At 40.8% G+C, this 16,876-nt stretch overlaps 1 protein-coding gene across 1 annotated transcript; it reads left to right on the top strand.

Moving 5' to 3' along the window:
- The first annotated feature begins 5,394 nt into the window (after positions 1 to 5,394).
- On the top strand, positions 5,395 to 9,250 carry lrrc18b (leucine rich repeat containing 18b). The gene is made up of 4 exons (XM_061706611.1): positions 5,395 to 5,468; positions 7,059 to 7,122; positions 7,310 to 7,568; positions 8,270 to 9,250. The coding sequence occupies exons 3-4, from the start codon at positions 7,314 to 7,316 to the stop codon at positions 8,708 to 8,710; spliced, it is 696 nt and encodes a 231-aa protein (XP_061562595.1). The 5' UTR covers positions 5,395 to 5,468; positions 7,059 to 7,122; positions 7,310 to 7,313; the 3' UTR covers positions 8,711 to 9,250.
- The last annotated feature ends 7,626 nt before the right edge of the window (positions 9,251 to 16,876 follow it).

A 16,876-nucleotide genomic window follows, 5' to 3' on the forward strand; every position in this document is an offset into this window, starting at 1 on the left:
GGTTGTGGCTGGTTTCTACTTAAAACTGCACAATGGCAACCACTCTCTCTCCAGCTCCAACTTTTCCTCACCTCGCATTGTAAAAACATACTCACAAGGGCACAACCCCGAACAGACTGTAACCTTACAACACTACTATTCCCCGTCACCATTCCTATTTACTACATCACATTTTTACGTTTGGCATTTTAACTGTTAACACTTTTAGAGCTACACGTTCTCATAGCACCTACTTCTTATTATGCTATAATTTAATAGCAACCCCCTGACAGGAAAATTAGTCCCATGTGTGGCAAATCTCAAATAACCAACTGCAATTGGGTTAAATGTGGTGTTGTGTTTCAATGCAGTCCAACTGGCTGTGGCCAGGAAATACATTAAAAAAAAATTTAAAACAGATTTGCAATGTGGAAATTCAGCAGTTACAAGCACATAGAACATATTATACCAACCCATTGATGAAAGTTTAATAGTGTAATGATCAAATTAACATCTTATATTGTTTACAAAAATGTCATTTTGTATATTGTACATTATATTCTTCCTTGATTTCAACCATTCCTTCTAAGTAATGCCTCAGTTAGCTACATGTTGGCATAGGGTGTGTGGGCGGGTGGTAAGCCAATGAGAGGGGAGATAAGTGTTAGGTTTAGTTTACTGACAGTGCGTCCTCTGAAATATTTAAGAAAACAAGAACAAGCTGACGCTCACATGTGCATGAGGCAATGCCAAGTCTTCCGTTTATTTTAAACGGTGAGGAACTCATTGACACGACGATGCTCCGAGCATGAGGACAAAATAGCTGACTTTGGAGACATCCTCTCATGTATAAACAAGTGAGTCACCGGTCAAAAAGAGGCAAACAAAACTTATTGTTAGAGAAGAAACCGCTGCATGTCTCGACAACAATTACGTCTCATGTCCTCATCTCCTCCCATACACACGCACGAGTGGCATATCCTGTGTGGTTGCATAAATGCACAGTTCAAGCTGACAAAAACGAACATAATGACAGGATTGAACAAAATCACAGGATGAAGGAATGAGATATAGACTCCAAATTGGGAAACACTGGACAACAGAGTGTCCTGTACAGGACAATCCCTTCTGTTTCAGCCTTGGGGGAAAAAAACACAACTTCCTCTTTTGGTCTCAGTTCCAACTAAACTAAAATGATGTCAGATAACCAGCAAGTATGAAGAGTAAGGATTCACCATTATCAGTAAGAGTACCGATACTGTACGTGTGTACTCGTACTTTGAAAAACAGTCCGATACTACGGCATCCAATACCACTTTAACAGCCTGTCATATACTATACTATTCTGTTTTGCCTGAGCGTGCAGTGTGCCTTTTGTTAGATAGTGAACAGTTCTTCAAAAAAAGTCATGTGCTTGCTTCGAGCTGTTTACTGACGCCCAAAAATTGAAGTTTACATGAAAACTAACACTAAATATAAAGGATTACGCTTTGTATATTAGGGCAAACACATGCAAAAAGTCCAGTAGCTTAATGCAAACACATAATACAAAACGCTATAGATGGGCTACTGAATAGCATCAATGTCAAAGTGTACAACTTTAAATAGCAAATAGTCTTGAATATACTCAAATTTACTCACAGGCATATTTCTACTCTGTGAAAAACTTGTTATAGTACTGCAGCTTTTTTTTTATCTTCGTGTTGTTTGATTGTGTGCACACGCACAACAGAGCAGCACTTATTCCTTCCTGGCGAGTGAAATAGGATTATGCTGTGTGTACAAGAAGTTTTATGTTTCAGTGAAATGTGTCCCATGTTCAATAAAAGTTGGAGTTTTTAAACAATATTTCATTGTGTGTATAAAAAACTTTTGATTTGAGAGAAACTTATACCATGTTCAATAAAGGTTTGTGTTTTTGAACAATATTTGATTACAATAATTTTGATTTTCATCAAAATTGCAAGAAATAATGTCATTATCAAGTAGCAGTACTTGCAAGGTCTGGGGGGGGAAGTGGCATTTATGCATGCCCGATGAAGAGTCAATCATTAAAAATGGAAAATGTTAAATCTTTTAACTGCATGTAAGAGCGTTGAATTCAAACAGAACAAACGTTAAAATTTAATAGTTTTAGGATTCATGTCTTTAAATAGGGCGGCACGGTGGACGACTGGTTAGCACATGGGTCGTAGGTTCCGGCCTTCGGAGTTTGCGTGTTCTCCGCGTGCCTCTGTGGTTTTTCTCCGGCTCCTCGGGTTTCCTTCCAAATTCCAAAAACATGCATGGTAGGTTCACTGACGACTCCAAATTGTCTGTAGGTGTAAATGTGAGTGTGACTGGTTGTTTTTTTTCTATGATGCCCTGTGATTGGCTGGCGACCAAGTCAAGGTGTATCCTGCCTAGCACCCAAACTCAGCTGAAATTAGGTCCAGCACACCCGTGACCCTAGTGAGGATAAGCGGTGCAGAAAAAGAATGGGTGGATGTTTAAATAGAGGCAGCATTGTGAAATTGTGGTTTGCACGTTCGCTTCACAGTTCTGAGGTTCAGGGTTGAATCTCATCTCCAGCCTTCCCGTGTGGAGTTTGCATATTCTCCCTGTGCTTGTGTGGGTTTTTCTCCAGGTACTCTGCGTTTCTCTCACGTTCAAAAACATGCATGTTAGGTTAAGTGAAGTCTACATTTTCATTCGATTTGAATGTGAGTTTGAATGGTTATTAGTCTATATGTGACTTATGATTTACTGGCAACCAGTCCAGGGTGTAACCTGCCTCAGATGGGATAGGCTCAATCCTAATAAGGACCAGGACAATAAAAATTGGATGCATGGATGCTTAAATTGACTTTTTATTTTTTTACTCCAAAAGCTTACATAAAACGTTAAGTCCTTTTTTTTCTTGGCTTTTTTAAATCGCATTTGGCTGTCATGGACACATATGAAGTGATGAAGCATTGCACTGCAAATATTTATTTGTCTGCCATTGCTGTGATCTGCTTTTCAAAGTAGACTAAAGAGAAACAGAAGTCACTGATGGTGTAGTGGTGCACTCGCCTGACTTTGGTGCGGGCAGCGTGGGATCAGTTACCACTCAGTGACGGTGTGAATGTGAGTGCGAATGGTTGTCCGTGTCTATATGTGCCCTGCTACTGACTGGCGACCAGTTCAGGGTGTAGTCCGCCTTTTGCCCAAAGTCACCTGGGATAGGCTCCAGCGCCAAGCGACCCTAACCAGGATAAGCGGTGTTGACAATGGATGGATGGACTAAAGAGAAACAGATTGGCTCATGCTCACTCTGCAATATAAATTACATCATCTATGCACAATGACTTTTAAAGCCAAAGTACAATGTTCTTCAAGTAAAATGACTGAAAGATGTTATGAATACTGGCCTTTTTTTCCCCCTTACATTTATCACATGCAGGCATCGGACAACTGCCAAAAGAGGCATCACCATTCTCTTTCCTTTATAAATATTTTGTCGTCAATGGTCAGCATTCCCAACTGGAACGCGAACAAGCGTCCGCAAAAAAGGAACGGCCTTCTTAAACCACCACTACTGAAGCAGACAACATACCAGGAATATAGTTTGAGGGCGGAAAAGCCACATCCATTTTGAAGCTTAGACAAACACATGAAGGTCTCTGCCTCCATGGTGCCTGCTTTCCTAAACATGTCCAGGAGACTCTAACTTTTATACCCAATTAAGTTGCTTGTTTGGACTCAAAAGACATAAGAAAGTAGTTTGCTGAGTTATAAAGGCCTTTGGACCATTTGTGGAGTCATTCAAATGTTTATTCTGAGTGGGGTAAGGCTTAAGATAAGATTTATAGTCCATCCATCCATTTTCTGAGCCGCTTCTCCTCACTAGAGTCGCGGGCGTGCTGGAGCCTATCCCAGCTGTCATCGGGCAGGAGGCGGGGTACACCCTGAACTGGTTGCCAGCCAATCGCAGAGATTTATAGTTATTATTATAATTTTTTTTGGGGGGGGGGAATGGTAGCTACTATTACTAGCTTTAAGACACATGATGCGAATAATCCATATAGTATTTGTAAACAAAACAAAATCCACTAATACTAGACAATGACCTCTTCATGGCAGAGGTAATCATTATTATTAAGATTAGTTGCATTTTTAAATTATTTTAATTAATTAATTAATTAGTTTAATTATTTTGTTGCATTAAAAAGACACACGCAAATATTTATTCAACTCTTTGGTAAAACTTTGTGAAAACAAGAAATCTGCATATTATGTCAAACAATAAAATAACACATATACAATATACATATACATATAGAATAAAAATACAAGGGTCTAAAATTGATAAGTAAATACGAACTCATCGGCAATATCTTGAACATTTAAATAAATAAATAAATAAATGTTAGGCAGACAACCTTAACTAAAATGCAACTATATCCGTCAGAGCTCACTAAAACTGATTTAGTTAAATGCATTGCCATCTTGTGGAGGTACTAACACTGTACATCCCCCCCCCACACACACACACACACACACCTCACACCCCCAGAAGTGTCACGAGACGTATTACAGTACATTTACCTCCTAAAATGACAGTGACGTTACAACCTACGTTGCTACGTCATAACACACAGCCCACTTCAACTCAACTTTATAGAGTGATATAAATTTGTATATATGTATAAAGCACTTTAAAAAAAAAAAAACGACCCCAGTTGAAACTAGTGCTGTAAAAACCGAGAACATAAAACACAATAGTAAGTAAATGGGGGAACAACAGTAGTGGAGAAAGAAACAAATAAGGTACTAAAACACATTTTATAATTGTTTCAGTTTATTTTGTTTAGATGGGTCCCAGTAGCATAGTGCACAAAACAATTTAGAATGAATGAACATTATATGTACAACACCTAACATTAATCAACGTGTGCAATGTCATGTTTTGTAAAGTAAAAATTATGAAGAAGATTGGGAGCAAAAAAAAAGGAAAAAAAAGAATGAGCACTGATTGAAGTCTTTTACTACCAGTCAAAAATTTGGATACATCTTTTTGTGTTATTGATTGAGATACTGCGACAAAACCTTTGTTTATAAAGTAAGTAAAAGTAGAACTACCTAAAACAAATAACTTAAGTACAGTAACGAATAACAGTATATGTACTTCCTTACATTGCAGCCTGTAAAGTGTGCAATGCTTTTGTCGGGGTCCGTGAACACATCCACTAAACAAGAGCAAGAGCTATGACGTCAGAGTAGTTGACCGTACGACGCATTCGAGCACAGATGTTACGTCACTGGCGGCTCTCTCGTTCCCCTGCTTTGACCACATGCGCTTAATTAAGCCCGTTGGTTAGTTTTAGTTTAGTTTTGCTTCGCCTGGCGTAAACGCCATTTACGCCTGGCAGCGGTAGCTGCGAATTAGCTTTAGCCAATGTGAGAATATTTTTTGGGGGGACGACCAGTCGACGTTCAACACTGCCTAATAAAGAGCGGACGCCAATGTGAGTACGAATTAAATGATCAATTTAAAGTTGCCAACACTGTTCGAAATGTAGACACCTTAATTATGAGTCATTCCAGTTGATTTTTCCTATCGAGATGTTGGAAGATCGAAATTCCCAGTGTAGAACTTGAACGCAGCACAAGTGCCATTCCTGAATTATCGAGTTGAAGTTACATCTCATGTCTCATACCATAATACGTGCTGCTGACAAACAAAGAAGAATGCTCTTCTTTTGTGAGTAGCAACAGAATCATATTGAAGCAAGGAAATGGAAACTTCTCATACTCAACAGAAGTGAAAGGAAAACATTTTTTTTTTTTTTTTTTTTTAAACTGTACCGTTTGGTACATCCTCAAATGCAAACTGCACTTCTCCAGACGTTGGCCAGCTGAAGTATTTTAAAACTCTTACATCCTGACATTTGACAGCAATTTAAAAAAAATACTAAATACAGTAATTGTCACTCTTTCACCCTGAAATGTGACGACTATTCCTGAAGTAACCCAAAATAAAAAAAAATGAAAATATCCCAAAATGTAATTGTTTTGCATCGGTGTCAGGAAGTCCATCCATCCATTTTCTGAGCCGCTTCTCCTCACTAGGGTCGCGGGCATGCTGGAGCCTATCCCAGCTATCATCGGGCAGGAGGCGGGGTACACCCTGAACTGGTTGCCAGCCAATCGCAGGGCACACATAAACAAACAACCATTCCCACTCACATTCATACCTACAGGCAATTTAGAGTTGTCAATTAACTTACCACTGCATGTTTTTGGGATGTGGTAGGAAACCAGAGTGCCCAGAGAAAACCCACGCAGGCACGGGGAGAACATGCAGGCTCCACACAGGCGGGGCCGGGGATTGAAAGCTGGTCCTCAGAACTGTGAGGCAGACGCTCTAACCAGTCTCACACCGTGCCGCGTGTCAGGAAGTGCTTTGGGTAAAATTTGACCCATGTCTACGGAAATGTATTTTAGATTTACCAGTGTGTTAAATCAAGGAAAATGGTGGTAACTGTGGGAATCTTGGAAAAAGTGCAACAAATGTGGTTATTCTTTATGAGAGAAAATATGCATCTGTTGGTCTTTGAAGGGTCACAGGGAATGTCATAAGAGTGAGCGTAAAACAGCATAAGAATCATCATACATACTAAACGTAAGGAACCAGGAAAAGAAATTCAGAACACTTCCTACAAGTGATTTCACGTCCATATTCCTGTGAGTAAAATAATATGCAATTTAATATTGTAGACCATTTCAGAATGGAATTGGGTAAGAATGATTTATCAACTGTTAAAATATATCATAGAACCGTTTTCAAATTAGGATCTGAATATTCCCAGTCACAGTGTCAGATTTTTAAACAGCAGTAAAATTAATTGACCATATATAAACACACAGACCTGTAACTGTTGTCTTACTCAATGACACCTGCAACAGTTGCTAGGAAACACAGGAAAACAATTGCAATATTTGTTCAGGTGATTCCAGAGGCAGAGCGGACAACAGGTACACAATAACTGAAGCTGATATTCTTGAGTATTATAGAGAAATGACATGCTCAGGTTGTCTTTTCCTCTCGTCTGCAGTTTGACAACTGAGTTGATGACACTAACCATTTTTGGGCATTTGGAGGTTAACTTATTAATGCTGGTAAGAAATTACTTGACTCCCATTTCCTGATTGTTAATGTCACGAACGTACCTAACCATTAATTTGCAGTATAATATCATGTCTTCAAAGCAAGATTATCTGATTATTTTATGTTAATGTTTGTACAAGCCATGCAGACACCGCTGAAGCATTAACGTAACTGACAGACTTTAACGTGACCTTGCAGAAGCATGCCCAAAAAGAAAGGCAACATTCCAAGAAGCAAGGCATTTACTTCCAAAATGGCGCTGAATTGCGTACAGCTGACACCGGATGGCAGACAGCGCCTCAATCTCAGTTTCAAGGCGTTGGACGCAGTTCCAGCATGCATCCAGAGTCTGTGCCGAGTGGATGAACTGATCCTGAGCAGGAACCTCATCATCAGCCTCCCGGACTTTATTCATGATTTTATCAACATCCAAGTTTTGGACCTGCACAGCAACTATGTGAGTACGACAGGGTGTTTACGTGACACATATTTAGTGTAACTGACCAGTACAAGCATTTGTATTTGATGAGCTTTACAATTCATTCATCACTGCAACTGTTGGACGTCATATGAAGTAGCAATGGGGACTGTGATAGGGAAGTCTGCAAAAAAGAAAATCACTGAAATACATTTTTTGTCTGTTCAAAATAGACTGTGACTGTAAGAATTATATAAATTATATCGCAGAAAAGAAAGTGGTGCTGTAAAATATTGGTTAGATTTGAAATGGGCAGAGATGTGACAACAAATCCAATGTGGTCATGCATAGAACATTTATTTTAGTCTGCATTGATTTGCCCATCCATGACTGAGGCTCTGCTTGTCTGTGTGAAAATAGGCAGACAGATGTGCAATGTGACAGACAAAAGCCTTTTAGTTATTATCAAAAGTTATGGAAAAAATGTGATTGTTAGATTTAGGTTCATAGAAAATGGTGTGGCCCACAGTTATGTGGCACATATAAATGGACATATAATGTATAGGGATTGCTACCTGTCCATTACAGGGCACAAATACTGTACTTGAGTTGCTTGGCTCAATCGACTTCATTGGTATGGCATGTCAGTAGATTGCCTGGTATAATAATGTACAGTATGGTATGGTATTGCCTGGTATAATAATGTAGAGTATGTGATAACTTTCTGTTTTTGACTGCAGCTGGAGCAGATCCCTCCGTCCCTCGGCCTCCTGAAGAACCTGGTCATTTTGAATTTGTGCAACAACCGTCTAACGCAAGTCCCCAAGGAGCTCGGCCTTCTGCAGAACCTCCAGATGCTTTACATGGGCCTCAACCGTCTTCAAATGCTTCCCACCGCCATTGGTAACTTGAAGGAGCTCGTTTATATCGGCCTCTCTGACAACAAATTTGCTTCTGTGCCCAAGTGCCTCGCACAGCTCCAAAAGCTGGAAAAAGTCAACCTGGACAGAAATCCCTTTCCCCCGCCCCCCGGCGAGAAGAAAGTTGAAATCCCAAGGAAGTTTCACCTGGCTCATGCATGCGACCTATGCGAAAACTGCCTTAATAACTGCAGAACAGATAGAAGAAAGCTCGTGGAAGCAACACAAATTAAGGAACCCACTTCAGGGCATGTGGCATGAGTTGAAATAGTTATCTTAAATTCAGACCCGTATCGGCAGCCCGAACATTCCCCATTGGAGCAATCCAGGTTTGACGGCATTAGCGGCAATTGGGCACAGCTGGAGTTTAGGAGTGGAGGGCGCTTTTGTTGAGTCTTGACGTCAGCCTGGAACATGAGCCAGGTACTGTTTGTGCACCCTCAAATAAGGTTTGTGGCCCAAATCAGCGCTATGGGGTTGATCCAGACATCATCTAGTCAAAGAGTCTACAGAGGGATTGCCTGAATAAGTGCAAAGTGTAAAATACAAATTGAGTGACGATGTGTATCGCTGCAGGATTGATTTACCTTCCTACTGTATGCAAGTGGTTCTCTGAATTGTTATACCAAGTACTACCTCAAAAAATACGGAACTCTTTAAGTACCACCATAATCACCAACATAAAAACACTAGCATAGTAGGTCCAAGTCTTCATCAAAAACAAGACAGAGGTTTTATTCCTGAAAAAATATATTTCATATTATTGTAAGCCACTGTAACAATATGCAGTTTGAACATCAACACTGTGCTTAAATATAGGAAAATATTTTAAAAATTACAACTATGATTCAATAAAAATGGATATTCAATTTTTAAAAAATTCTTAAAGATTAAATACGGAGGGATTGAAGTTGTAAGTTAAATACAACTGAACTGTATTTAGGCAGGGATTCTTTCACATACCAGATGAGAGAGACCGCATACCACACTGAGATTCACTGCTGTATTTCATGCAGATAAATGTGGCCATTTAAACGCGTTTGTGTTCAAAACATTCAAATGTTTGTTTCTCATTTGTCAATTGCAGTCGGTGACCTCTTACATCTCCATCTTGTGACAGATAATTCAATGCATACATTTGCCATTCAAAGGTTTCTCAGTACATTAGAATATCATGCAACATCTAATAATTAATTTCAGTACTTTAGTTCAATTCAAAAAGTGAAATTCATATTATTCACTACACAGGCTTCACACAGTGAGATATTTCATGATTTCATTTTGTAAAATGTTTATGATTATAGTTTCCAGCTAATGGAAACCCACAAGTCTCCATTTCAAGAAATTACAAAAGAACATGAGAAACAATGCAAATAATTTGTAATATAGACATGTTTAATTGATCTGTATGAGTTTCAGAACTGTTGAAATAATTAGCTTTTCAACAATATTCAAATGTATTTATTTATGCACCTGTATGTTGTAGTAAGATAGAATTATGTTTTAATGATGTATGCAAAATTTCACAAATTATCTTCAACTATTCTGTAATATTGGGTCTATATCGCACACACATCGTTGTCACATTTAGAGAACAAGAGGTCTTCAACTTAATCATAGTGGTCTTTAAAGGGGCTTTCAAAGTTTTACATTTGGCTTCCTTAAACCTTCGGAAACTTTGTTCTGTGAATTATGAATGCCTGCTTTTCCATGACCCAGGCATCCCTCACACAGCAGAAAATCAACTTGCGTCCACTAGAGGGCTGCAAAGACTGCTGGTCATAAAGATGACTCACTGATTAACATTGGAAGGAAATTCAAAGAAATGATGGATTTGATTCTAGGGAACAGTAGAAATATTGAAATCCATCTCCACGTACAATTAAATTTTAGCTCCAGTGTCAAGGTGGTAAAGGCGGTGTCTGATCAGTCGATCGCTTTTATACTGTGTGTTCACCAATTCTCCCCTCACGGCAATTTCTTGTGACTCGCAGGAGGTCGATAAGACTTGAAAAAGTGCAAATAACTGCGCAGCCCACCTGACTGAACTGAGGAGTGCTGAGTGGACAGAAATAAGATCTCATCAGATACATTCATTAGGATGCAAGCCGTCTGATATTGACTCAGCCAAGCTGTGAGTCTGACCTTTGTTACACCGGCGGATAGTAATACACATCCAATTCCATGTACTTGCATTTTTTTCCCCTTCTATTTAGGATTCATAATATTCGAACTATTCCAAGCCCTGACCATATTCCAACTTGAATACAAATCACTGATAAACCTCGACCTTAGGTGGCCCTGCAGCTGGGTGGCCCGTTACAATCTAATCCTCTTTGCACAATGAACCCGGATACATACACTCTGCCAGTACTATTGAAAATCAATTCACAGCTATGCACACACAAATAGATGGAGCGTCTTTTTGCTACTCTTTGCTTCCCCACTCAGCTATTCCATTAGTCTGCTCTCCATTCCCCGACTCGCTTTCTCTCACTCTGTATGTCAGTCGCCTGAATACGCACGGGCAGGCAGGATGAATAAAATCGCCGCAGCAGCCAAGCCGTGTGGCCACAAATAGAATTGAGTTAATTTTAATTACTTGGCTTTGTTTCTTTTATCGACTGAGAGGCCAATTGGACTGTAGGAAATGAAAACAAATGCAGCACTATCTTAAAGTTGCATCTGCCATTTTGCATGTTTATCTCTACACAAGAGTCACTTCAATTATCTTATAAACGAGATAAGATGATAGACACATTAGCAAGCCATTAGGACGACATGCAGTTCGATAGTAGTTGCAAATTTTTTACCATTAATGTAACTCCTCATTTGCAAATACTGTAACATAATGCAACTTTTTGACCAATCAAGTAGCAGGAAATGACTGCATCAGCCAGGGCTCCGTCTGCGGTTTTGAATTGTAATTTACTCTAAAACCACTGGACAAAAGGAAAACTTCATTCTGATGCTGCTAGTTGAAAACCTCGAAAACTAAACGTGACATTTTGGAGAAGCAGGTTTTTTATCTTACAAAATGATTTGTAAGCCAACAAGGTATGGTCAGAAACTAAACAAGACAAACTGATATTGAATACATGTAATAAGTTTGTGAAGACACTTTACACATCTCTAAAGATAATATATGAGCCAATATGAGAATTGTACTGCCAGTCCACCAATATGATGGACATTTAAAGTAGCTGACGCCGGTGTCACCATGCATGGTATTGAGCCTGACACCTGCTAATCTCAAAATTACAATCCAACAGTGGTGTGCGTTTGGTTTTACAGGCTTCTGTGGGGATTTACCCGACTTTATTCACATCACAACTACAGAAACCAGCAATACAATACAAAAATGCAACATACGCACATCATCTGGAGAAGTTCAGAATCAATATTTATGTAATAATGTGACAAAAACAATTTAAAATACATAATACTCAGAAGGAGGCGGCACGGTGGGCGACTGGTTAGGACATCTGCCTCACAGTTCTGAGGATCGGGGTTCAGATCCCGCCCCCGCCTGTGTGGCGTTTGCATGTTCTCCCCGTGCCTGTGTGGGTTTTCTCCGGGTACTCCCACATACCAAAAACATGCATGGTAGGTTGATTGAAGAATCTAAATTGCCCGTAGGTGTGAATGTGAGTGCAAATGGTTGTTTGTTTATTTGTGCCCTGCGATTGGCTGGCGACCTAGTTCAGGGTGTACCCCGCCTCTCGGCCAAAGATAGCTGAGATAGGCTCCAGCACACCCGCAACCCTAGTGAGGATGGATAGATACTCAGAAGGTATGCTTATTATGAAATGAATTAATGTGTGCAAGTCGGCGGCCACGGTGGACACCTGGTTAGAGCTGTCTGCCTCACAGTTCCGGGGACCGGGGTTCAATCCCCATCGCCGCCTGTGTGGAGTTTGCATGCTCTCCCCGTGCCTGCGTGGGTTTTCTCAGGGCACTGCGGTTTCCTCCCACATCCCAAAAACATGCGTGGTAGGTTGATTGACGACTCTAAATTGCCCGTAGGTGTGAATGTGAGTGCAAATGGTTGTTTGTTTAAATGTAGCCCTGCAATTGGCTGGCAACCAGTTCAGGGTGTACCCCGCCTCCTACCCGTTGATACCTGGGATAGGCTCCAGCACGCCCGCAACCCTAGTGAGGATGGATAGATACTCAGAAGGTATGCTTATTATTAAATGAATTAATGTGTGCAAATCACTACAGATGTGTTTTGGTAGTCAAACATAACTTTCTCTCACCAGTAAATCAGAGGAAGGAAAAAAACTGACATTCTGAGGCAAATCTGATTTGGGAAGGCGGCTACAGCTTGTTGCATCAGCCAGCGCTGCCGAATATGAAGACCCTCCGTAGATTAGATTGACGTCGCAGGACATCGAGGGAGAAATATGATTGGATGATGAGAAACGCCGTGAAAAGTAAGAGAATAGAAGTTGTAGAATAAATTTAAGGGAACAAGTATTAGAATTACGGTTGTAAATTTAGGTGCTTCTATAGGTCCTGAAGGGTCCACCACTGCAAGCCAGTGTGGCATCCAAATTATTTTAAGATCATTCCTCTACATATTGTAGCTGCACTGGCAGTGTGTGTGTCATACTGGCTTCATGTATAATATACAGTATATAAACAAATAGGTACTTCTGAGAGTCAAGACAAAAAAAAAAGATATGTAACTGACCTAATGTGAATGTTTGCAGCCTATTTAGACAAAGAAAAAGGTAGGGTGATGCCATCTATAGGGTGTTCGTCACAGTCTGCTTGTTCTGTCAGCTCTCTTCATTGCATTAGTGGATGAAGTCATGGCCATGTGCTGATCGTCAGTGACAGAGAAGTAAGCGGGAGGGGCTAAAAGGGGTTAAGAAGCAACACCTGTCTACTTTGTGTCCCCTCAGTCCGTCAAACTGCTCTCTTAATAAGCCATCATATGACTTTCATTGTCCTAATGGTGATGGAAGAGAGAGATGGTGACTGGGCTGTTGGTATTAAAATAGCGTTTGTTTTGGCATTTTCAATTGCAATAGTAGATTGATACTATATATTTTACATGTGCTAGCACAATATAAGGAATACGACTAAAATAAATCAGACTTCTATATATTATATTTTAAATATTTTAACCTATGATCTACAGTATACTGCAATAGTGGTTAACAAATCTGCTTCGCATTTCTGGGGTGTGAATCTTGGCTCTGACCTTCTAATGTGTCATCCCACTTTCCCAAAACACACATTAGATTCATTGAAGACAGTGAATTGTCCATGGGTGTGAATGTGGGTGTGAATGGTTGTTTGTCTATATGCCCCATGCGATTGGCTGGCGACCAGTCCAGGGTGTGCCCTGCCTCCCCAGAGTCAGCTGGGATGGGCTCCAGCTCAAGTGCTGCAGAAAATGGATGGATGGATGCATGATATTTATAATACCACATGTATAATGTTATTCATAATAGTCAAAGTCTAAATTAGCTGTTGTCATAGAGCATTTTATATTTGTTGATAATATCTTGCAGTGATTTAGGTTTTTATTTTTATTTATACACCAGTAGAAGACAAAGTAACAATGATATGACATGATATAATCCTCTTAAATCATACCAATTAATTTGAATCATTTAGTCGCAATAACACAATTGTCACATATTAGGTTCTAAAAATTCAAAAAAGTGTGAAATTATTTTCTTTTTGGAGTACAATCTTTTGTAGGGGACGGAAGAGGTCCGCTCCAGCCATCGTGCCCAATCAATAACGCTAAGTCAACAGCCTGGCCTGCTTTAACACAGCCCCTCCCTGCTACGATGAAATTTTAATCATCCTGCGTTTTCAATATTTCAAAAGGTTCTCTCAAATTCAGTGATGTTATTTAGCTCCAGCGGGGAGCAGATAATGGACCGGCTTCTTGTTGTATTGTGGGTCAAGCGGGACAGCTGTTGCTCAGGATCACCTTGAGCTTTGGCAGTCTGAGAGGAAGCAGTTGTGTTGTCAGTGGAGATGGAGAGATTTGGAAAAAAAGAGAGTTTAAGCTTTCCGATTTAGCCCCACACTATTAGCAGGTTTTTTTTTGGTCCAGTTTTTTTTTAAATAATTATTTTTTTTCTCTCCAATGTTTCAAGTTGGGATAAAAACAACACTGGGTTGGGTTAGTAGAATCACAAACAGCTTTCAGTGCCACACCCTCGATGGGGTGGTCACACCGCTTTTACTTAGAAAAGCCACAGACTGGCATTAAAGGCTTTTTATTGTCCATTTTTCCTCATTTCAATACTGGTTTCTCATTGGCATTTTCCCACTTTTTACTCTTTCAGGTCACGTGACCCCTATCCTGCGTTCGATCTCATTTGATTTGGGTTTGATCGATGTGTGAGTGTACGTGTGTGTGTGTCTTAGCATGTGCTGCTTCATTTCAGCTGCTTGTTGGCTTTTGTGTGTGAGTGCATGTCTGTCACAAGAGGGCATACACACACACACATCCCTCCACCCTCTCGATGTCTCCTTCCCTCTGCTCTGTAATAAGAGCAGCTGTGGCCACTCTGATTCAATTGCAGTGCAGGACTTATGGCTATTATCCAGTGTCGACTGGAGCAGGAGGGAGACTGGCTGCTGCTGTGGCACAGCTGCGCCTACAACAACACGAGAAAACCAACTTGAGAGTCGTAAATTTAGACATCACACGGGAAAAAATCTCTTTTAAATTGTTGCGAAGCGGGTTCTTGCAATTGAACTCCAAAGAATGGGAGAATCTCCGAATGTTCTAAACTCCTGTTTCCTTCTCAGTGTAGTATTGAGCGGACCTTTGGTATCCTCTATACTGCACAGTGTTAATATAGCAGAGGTCTGCATGGAAGTTGTTGTTATTTTAGACCACAAAAATAGAACACCTCACCAGGGAGGCGTCCGGGAGGCATCCGAATCAGATGCCCCAGCCACCTCATCTGGCTCCTCTCAGTGCGGAGGAGCAGCGGCTCTACTCTGAGATCCTCCCGGATGACCGAGCTTCTCACCCTATCTCTAAGGGAGAGCCCGGACACCCTGCGGAGGAAACTCATTTCGGCCGCTTGTATCCGGGATCTCGTTCTTTCGGTCACGACCCACAGCTCGTGACCATAGGTGAGGGTAGGAACGAAGATCGACCGGTAAATCGAGAGCTTCGCCTTTCGGCTTAGCTCCTTCTTTACCACAACGGACCGATACAAAGTCCGCAACACTGCAGACGCTGCACCGATCCGTCTGTCGATCTCCCGTTCCATTCTTCCCTCACTCGTGAACAAGACCCCAAGATACTTGAACTCCTCCACTTGGGGCAGGATCTCATCCCCGACCTGGAGAGGGCATGCCACCCTTTTCCGACTGAGGACCAAGTTTTTTTAAATAATTTATCTTAGTCTATTTTTTTTCTTTATATATCACAAAATCCTGTCATTTAAAAAGGGGTGTGTAGACTTTGTATGTCCACTATATTCTGACTAGCCCCCAGATGTAATCAATGTGAAATACAATATTCCTGGTGGACCCCTTCAAAACTAATGTATGAGGCATTCTGATACCCGGCTACAACGTGACAACAAACTTCATTCCATTCCATTACTAAATAATTACAACCAAAACATTTTGCAGAACGCAAAACAAATGTTCAATTTGTTTTGCCTTTAGTGCCACAATCTGTTTAGTTGTATTTGTGTCAAATATAGACTGTAGCTCCAGGTGACAGGATGTTATCAGACCCTTTTGGAACTGTATTTTTCTCCACTGGCTTTTCGGAGTTGTGCCACTGGAATGCCTGGAGCAAGTAATTACCGACCTAGTGTAGCATCTGGGAATCCCGCACATGTGACTTTGAGTCGAATGGCAATGTCACGAAAACCAGAACAAGCCAGGATGGCATATTTTAGGGAAGTGGTTAAAATAGAGCTACGGCTTTACAGTAGAACGGAATTCTAGCAGGACAAAATTGACTTTTTAGAATAGCGAGAGCAAATGATAGAGAAGGAGGAAGAATTGGGTAGGGACGGGGGGTTAGTGATTATGAGGGGAGAGAAGCTTAAGAAGTCCTAATTAGGTGGAGGAGCAGGCGACACCTGCCAAACGACCCATCCCCCCCACCCCACTCAATTCCATTTCACTTTGAAATGACTCAAAGTTGCGGAAGATGCCGCTTGTGAAAATTGAACCTAAAATCAGGATTAAATGGGATATTGTCCTAGTCTCCATAAGGCTCCATCCACCCGGGGCGGATGCACCACTATGAATAATGCAGTGTGGAGGGGTGGATGCCACTGGGCGTGTGCTCGGAAAGAGAAAAAAAAAGAAAAAAAAAACTGCGAGGTAGTTCCTCCCCGTCTAGTCCCTCCCTCTTTTCTCGTTCCGTTCCCCTCCCTTGTGCTCCCAACCCCCAGCTGGCGGCCGCACTGCAGAAGG

The sequence above is a fragment of the Phycodurus eques genome, chromosome 19 (assembly GCF_024500275.1).
Source record: "Phycodurus eques isolate BA_2022a chromosome 19, UOR_Pequ_1.1, whole genome shotgun sequence".
Lineage (NCBI taxonomy): Eukaryota > Metazoa > Chordata > Actinopteri > Syngnathiformes > Syngnathidae > Phycodurus > Phycodurus eques.

Excerpts from the sequence above, each read along its gene's own strand:
- lrrc18b (XM_061706611.1), top strand. The coding sequence starts at position 7,314 with ATGCCCAAAAAGAAAGGCAACATTCCAAGAAGCAAGGCATTTACTTCC. Across the intron at positions 7,569-8,269 it reads TGGACCTGCACAGCAACTAT|CTGGAGCAGATCCCTCCGTC; the intron begins GTGAGTACGACA and ends TTTTGACTGCAG.